We start from the raw sequence: 7494 nt of genomic DNA on the forward strand, positions 1-7494 counted from the left end.
AACTTTGCTTCATTTCAGTTCGAAACCCCACCTTTTGTTTGTACAAAGTTTCGTATGTGTCCCGTACTTATTTACTTGTAAAATCGTAACAGGTAGTCAAGTGGATTTAGCTTTTACAGAATCTTAAACTTTACAAAGTTGACTCAGGTGAAGTTTGAGTTGCCAGGCAGTGAAGAATCGCATCAAACGAGCAACCTCAGTCATCTGACCCTGAATATCGAGACAAATACCACAGCTTCAGAACCTGGGAAGTCCACTTCGCCATAGGAGATGTTTTCCTCACGAACAGCGTGGATGGCGTTGGCCAGTGCGGTGGCGGACGCTGAGCAAGGAAGACGTTCACTTCTGTTGTTTCCTTTGCTGTAAGAATCAAGATGAAGGTCGTGTTCTTCGGTGTGTTGTGTGGGGTGAGTATACATGATTGTAGTGTGGGGTGAGTATACATGATTGTTGTGTGGGGTGAGTATACATGATTGTTGTGTGGGGTGAGTATACATGATTGTTGTGTGGGGTGAGTATACATGATTGTTGTGTGGGGTGAGTATACATGATTGTTGTGTGGGGTGAGTATACATGATTGTTGTGTGGGGTGAGTATACATGATTGTTGTGTGGGGTGAGGATACATGATCAGATTGTAATGTGTAGTGAGGGGTCCGTTCGTCTTAATGTTTTGGTTGTTGGTTTGATATTCGTGTTGGATTACAAGTTGTTTATTACACGAGTTGTGTAATGTAAATATATTTAGCATTTATGGCGTCTTCATCACTAAACTCTGGGATAGATTATTTTTGGTGCAGCTTTTTAGTTTATGGCTAATTATCCATTTTCTTATTGTATTATTGGATATTTGTTGAATGTCAAAAAACCTTTGATATTGACTGACATAACTGACGAGTTCTCCAGTTCTGTGATCGTGAGGTTTTATTCTCTATATATCTAAAGACTGTAACGCTCCCCCTTTCCCACAGTAACATTCGTCTGTTGCCAAGACGCGAGGTTCATATTCTAGTTTAACGGGTTATCAAACTGTGGACATGTGGCAGATTCCAATTTCGCTGAAGGTGCCTCACACGTGGCTGCAATAGATTTTTTATAAATAAATCAAATTGCCAAAGCTTCATCACACCCGGTGACGTGAAACTAACTACTGGTGTTCCGCTACATGGCGGTTAACATTACCAATATACAGATACCTTTGGCTACATAATTGAGTGTTGTGTACTGTTACCCAGTGTCAGGTCTGGAATACCGACGGTGGCTAAAAACTGGTTCGTGTTGGCAACAGTTCGTAAGTATTCATTTTCTTCCAATCGTTGTACAATGTGTGTGGATCTTGTCATGACAAGAGTACTCTTTCTTTAATCTTTTACTTTGATTAACCTTGGGCTGTATATCGTCACGGGACACATTCTTTCAGACTAATTTGTCGAGAAGATGCGAAATTTTACTACATCTTGGAGCATCAATTCATTTTGACCATCTTTACTTAAGTTATTTCATCTAAAAGTTTTTTTATACGAGAATATAATCCCGCCAAAGATTAACTATTTACTCGCAGGATAACTAAGCCAGAAATATGCAGGTAACTGTCAAATATATAGACTAATCCTCGTGTTTCCCAACACGTCTCTCCAAAGACTTCTCCAGACCAAGCATGAATTGCATCCACTGACTGTGAAATGTGCAGTGGTCTGAAATACATTCTTGACAATATTGTATTCCTCTACTGCCGAATACTAAGCCTTATTAGACGCGACTTTTACCCTCCTGCAGGTGGAGCCCGATGTCACACGTCACCAAGGTGGTTTACTTTGTTTATGAATGGTCTGGTGAAGGAAGCAAACGCTTTTCAGCGTGAGTGTGCAGACTGTAGGAAACTTTTTGCACTAGGTGATGCGTGACTATCTCGTTCATTTATCGGATACATGCACCTGAGGAAGACGAGAAAAGCGATAACAAATGACATATTCCGAGGTGATTTCCACATCTCCGATATGAACCATAATAGTCGATGAGAAAATCTTATTGTAATTTTCTAAATTTTTTCTTAGATTTTCAACTACATAATCCTCGATATGCTAACTTCTATGCAGATTTTCTGCTGTGGTTACCGGAATGTAACAATTTCTTATTCCAAGTGGTTTCTGATCATATCTACATCTCTAAAATTACCACACTACATGAATTTGATATCGTCCACTATCTCAAACCTCAAAGACCCGGTGGTCTATGTACATTCCCTTGTATCCTACATTGCTTATCTTTTACACAGTGTATTCCCACACATTTTCATTTGTCTGCCAGCAACGGATGGAATAAACAAAATACTATAAGTATTGGTTTTCAAATGCAATCTTATGAACACTCTTAATTTGAATCCAAATCGTGCTGATTTCTAGTAATATCAAATCACATTTTTGAGTTGCATAGAAAAAATTGATAGGAATTTTTCAAAGCCTTACAAACACAAAAGTGATCGAATCTTTAATTTTTGTGGTAAACCTGATATTCTCATTTATGAATTTACATTAATTTTCTTCCTACAGGTACTGATGTGGTGTGTGGATGCGTCCCGGCCGTATTCTGCGTGAGTATTAATATCCCATCCTATAGAGTACACTGTCGTCCAGCAGGACGACCACCTACAACCCACTGAACACAATGTATGAGTGAACTTTATCGTACCATCAACATGCGCGTCTACAAAAGTTGTAATCTTGCCTTGTTTCAGTCATCGCCACTCCGTCTATTAGTCTTGTTCCATTCCTACTTTGTCTGTTCCTCTCGTTACATTCCTAATTATAAACTGACAATTGCCAGTCTTATAACAATTTTGGAATCTTTCATTTCTCGAACCAATCTCAACATTACTGCAAACCTTGTTTTTCTGTAAATTTTCTTTAACACTCGTTTACATTCAGCAAGGCTACCATCTGTAACAATGTCGAAAGCAGACGAGGAAGGATTTATAAGTGTTATGAACTATACAGAACTAAAAGTATACGAGTTGACATCAATATTGAAGCGACAAGTTCAGCGGAGATGGTGCTAGTAAACCTGACACATTCTTGCAAAAATCGAAATTGATAAATGTTTTTGCGGTGAAGCCAAATGAAGCATATGATACCCGAGAAGCTTGCTTGTAGCACATGTTCCCCCTATATACCATGTATATCGACTTTAAAATATTATACAGTTCATTATATTATGTACACAACTTCCTTAAACATGTCTTTCTTTCCCCAGAGTTTGTCCTCCAGTGGGCGAGAGTGGCCATGACATCACTCACCCGTGCGACACTGACACAGACTGTCCTTACAACACTTTTTGCTGTCGGGTCGCACAAGGGTCGACTTGCGTCACCAGATACGAACCCACGTCGTAAGGCTATTTATGGTTTTATGATTACATGTGTGATGTCTACTATGTTTAACTGTGTAGTTTAAAATCTTTCAATTGGGTGAAAAAAATCTCTATTCTGAGAAAGGTTGTTCCCTAAAATATCTCCCACAGAACAACTTCTTTGATCTTAAACTTTATTTCATATTAAACTTTGTTCCACTATTAAGAAATTTGCAGAATTCTGTGATCTCCATAAATGGTCATAATTATATAGACTGAACATGTCAATGGGTCTGATTACTTGCTCATCATTTATACATAAATATTTGAAAATTTTCTTGTCCCTTTCGCGATTGTTGTTCACTCGCTTCCAATTTTCCACATTAGCGAGGTAGCGCTAACATAAGATCCGCGTCACTTGCACACATTACCCGTGTGTCTAATGCACCTTAATCTGAACTCCCACTTCTCGGTATAGGTTTAAACCGTATCTCTTGAGCAATTTTCACCTCGTCCTTCAACTGCAACTAACCATCTAGAATCGACCAACCACAAGAAACTTCAGACATGATCGTCTCTGGAAGATCATTACATTTACTTCCCTCAACACCCCGTCCGTACACAGATCAAACAGCCATGATGACATAATACTCTTGTTGCGCCGCCGCCTGCACTCTTCTTCTGATTGGAACTCTCTATTTCTTCCAATATCTACTCCCACACCATGTATTCGTCACGTCTTCCACAAAGAATCTCTAGTACGCTTTCTCCGTATACTCGTATTTCTCAAACTATTTCTCCCACAATTTCTACTAACTCGTGATTCACGAATATTACTCCACTGTCTGATGTTCTGAGCATGCCATTACCCTCTGCATCATTACTCCCCACACCACTTGCCACATACACTCTACAACCTTGTGCCTCTGTAATTCGAACGCTGACCTTCTTATCCTTTGCCTTTATACAATGGTACAAATTTTACGCTAGTCCTCAAACACCTATCATTCATTAATGCATTGAAAGTCTTTAATAACTAGTTAACAGTATCCTCTTTTAAACATTTAACTGTAATGCCATTCATTCAGTTGAGCTACTTTTCACCTCTGGCAAGGCTTTCATAGCTTTACAATGTCCCTCTCGCTTCGCACGTGCAAACTGTCTCCTACACCACTCGTATCCCTGACCATTGTTAACATTCTATCTGTTTTCCCCTCTGATCCTTCTCCCTGTACCTACACAATCTCTTACCTTGCTGGTTCAGCTGAACACCCTCTCGAAAATGTTAAACTACACATTCTTCATCAACCCCTTCTAGACGTAAATATTGGCACCTCGGCAAAGATAATTAGAATAACTACGCGAATGTGTGAAAACTTGCACACACTAATCTCGCAAATATTCTCCATCTTGATTCGTATAAGATCAAACCTGTAATTCATACAAGCTGCCAACGCTTTCCTTTTCTACACATGTATTCCTCTGATACTTCTACACTCTCCAGAGAAATTAGTTCGTTCACCCAGACCCGACAGTACCACCAATAATTCCTCTGCCAACAACCACTACTCCTCCAAACACCAGCTCTATCCAACACTCGCCACACTACTCGCCTGCATGAACTGCCACCAACACAACTCCTCAACATTACATGTACAAAGGAATGTTGTCGAATACCAGTGACTTGTAGCCTCTACACTTGTGTACCGTCAAGATTAAAAAGCTGGATCATTGTGGAGAATTTTTTCTTTTTTTTTTTTTTTTTGGAGTGGCATAACTTTAAGTATAATTTCCTATGACATTTGTTTACCACAACGACCTTCAACAGGCCTAACTGCCCGCCTCCAGTTCCTAATCTCAATTGCTTCCGGACGCTCCACAATTGCAACAGCAACCAAGATTGTAAGAGCAATGGTCCCCAAAGCTTGTGCTGTCTACAACCTGGATGTGGAAGATACTGCACCAGGGAAGGGTAAGTGACTCTCTTCTTATATCGGAAAATTACTTCTAGGATCGCAGTATCTGCGGAATCTTTGTAAAACTTTAAGGTAAATCTATTCATTTCGAGTAAACACAATCTGAAACGGCTTAGCTATATACTTGCTAGCCTGGTCAGCACTGACCACTTTTCTAATAAATTCAATACATTTGTTTATAGTTTACCCTACATGAATTAAGGTTACTTATAATCGACTTGAGAAAAAGATATCTGTTTACTATTCTGCAAAAAATGAAATATTAACGTACATAAAGAGACCAAAGAGGAAGTGTTAGCAAGAAATCATGACCTGAGGAGATGAAAAGAATATTTTTTTTAGGAATAATGTGTTGGTCAGATGTGAATTCAACATAGATAAAATTGATACAATTCCGGTATAATTAGTTACTCTAATGTTTGTAAAACACTTGACATCAAGAACCCTAGTTCTTAATTAGAAATGAATTTAGAGAATCTATACTTAAGAGTAAACCACTAAGAATCTTTGATTAAATTGTATTATTTAACCATATTGATATTCTCTCTCAATGATTCTATACAGGGTCACCATTGTGCATGTCCACAAAAGTACTTCAAATATTATTTCATCCTTCTATACTTGAATTTAATTCTTAAAAAGACTTGATCTAACCTTTTCCTTCTTGCCTACAGTAACGGCTACAACGGTTAACTGCCACTTGGCCACCAGCAGCTCGCCAGACCAACAGTGTTACAGGCCAAGATGTGACACGGTGTTACCATCTAATGTGACTTGTATCTGACCACCTCCGTGTACACGTGTTACCTGTGATCCTGTATTCGGTACGACTCGTTACAACACTGTATTCGTTACAACAATGTCTATAAGTAAATACATTTGTAATGGATTAAATTTGTACGGAGTAAATGCCAAGGCCGTTGAACCTAAATCAATATGATTTTCGTAAGGCTGATGTTATAAACTTCGCTATACGAAATTGGAAAAATATTTAGATTTAGTGATTTGATGACATTTTAGATGTAAGGTTGGTTACATTTGTACAACTTTCAAGTGTACACAAGGTTCTAGTATAGCAATATGCCACTTAACATTCTAGCTTGTTTTTTAAATGAAATATTGACAATAAATTTTATTTCCCTGAAGAAAAATTTTATTAAACATTCCAGGTTAGATTCGTAAATGCTGTTACATTTATTTACAATTGGGTTGAAGTTATAGAAAATGGTACAATAAACAACTTTCAAAGTGGGCGATGTGCTAACCCTCTATTTAATGGTATATTTACAATCTTAAACTATCTGCAAAAGTTTACTCGTCAAAATATATAAGATAAGAATAGTTTCTGGCTTGACTTTATACGTTTTCTCCGTCACTATGGATCTTTGCTTTAGAGTTTGGCCATGGTTTTAACGCAAGGACCACAATTCTCCTCCAATTAATATATATATCAATCGTATGTAAGCCTGGCACAAAACTGTGATCCGGATAGGCACAAGGTAATTTGGGTTTCTTTTGGGTGGAAAGCTTCGCTCAACATTATGACTTTGTCTCCTGTGAGAAAAAATAGAAGTCCTTATCGAAGGTCACTTGTCTCGCTTAAAATTACCGCTTGCAGGCAGAGTCCGGGAACACCTGTGGTAACGTACTACATACCTTCCTCCATCAGGACCCTGTACCACACTGCTTGGGGAGCTATTGATATCTGTGATCAGATCTGAGTGGTAGTGAATGTGTTGGTAGAGTACGTACATGCGAGTAAGTAGGTGGCGTTGTGTGTGGAAAGCACGCATGGCTCTTTCCTATCATGGTGTGAGGCTCTTGAGTGCCTCTATTAAGCGTCTAAAAGGCAAGTTATGCTACCAGGGACTTTGTTCCCTGCAAGGGTTGACTGATGGTTCTTGTGGGGCCAGAATGAATGGTTTTAAGTCATTGGTGAGGGGGAAAGCATCGCAGTGGTAGTGTCCATACAGTCTTCTCTGTGAGAAGCGGGAGACTTCCAGGGACGTGGCTGCCTATAGGTGAGGTCCTCTTGTCACTATTGGTCAGTGTTGGCCTGCTTCATTTGCGCCAACCAGCTCTACTCCAGCGGACTACCGATACGCTTGTCCGGGAAGCGAGTCTTCTCTCGAAAAGATTTAATTTTCTTGCCTATTACTAACTCCCTATTTTTC

At 39.1% G+C, this 7494-nt stretch overlaps 1 protein-coding gene across 2 annotated transcripts; it reads left to right on the forward strand.

Annotated features, from left to right (window-relative positions):
• Positions 1 to 270: 270 nt before the first annotated feature.
• LOC139749361 (uncharacterized) lies at positions 271 to 6471 on the forward strand. 2 transcript variants are annotated; one of them, XM_071663113.1, is made up of 5 exons: positions 271 to 407; positions 2549 to 2589; positions 3249 to 3383; positions 5173 to 5316; positions 5995 to 6471. In XM_071663113.1, exons 1-5 carry the CDS (start codon positions 375 to 377, stop codon positions 6011 to 6013), a joined length of 372 nt encoding a protein of 123 aa, XP_071519214.1. In that variant the 5' UTR covers positions 271 to 374; the 3' UTR covers positions 6014 to 6471. The 2 variants fall into 2 exon arrangements, with proteins under 2 accessions (XP_071519214.1, XP_071519215.1); XM_071663114.1 differs by having other exon boundaries at positions 271 to 362; positions 5995 to 6158.
• Positions 6472 to 7494: the final 1023 nt, after the last annotated feature.

Source organism: Panulirus ornatus, chromosome 7 (assembly GCF_036320965.1).
Source record: "Panulirus ornatus isolate Po-2019 chromosome 7, ASM3632096v1, whole genome shotgun sequence".
Classification (NCBI taxonomy): Eukaryota; Metazoa; Arthropoda; class Malacostraca; order Decapoda; family Palinuridae; genus Panulirus; species Panulirus ornatus.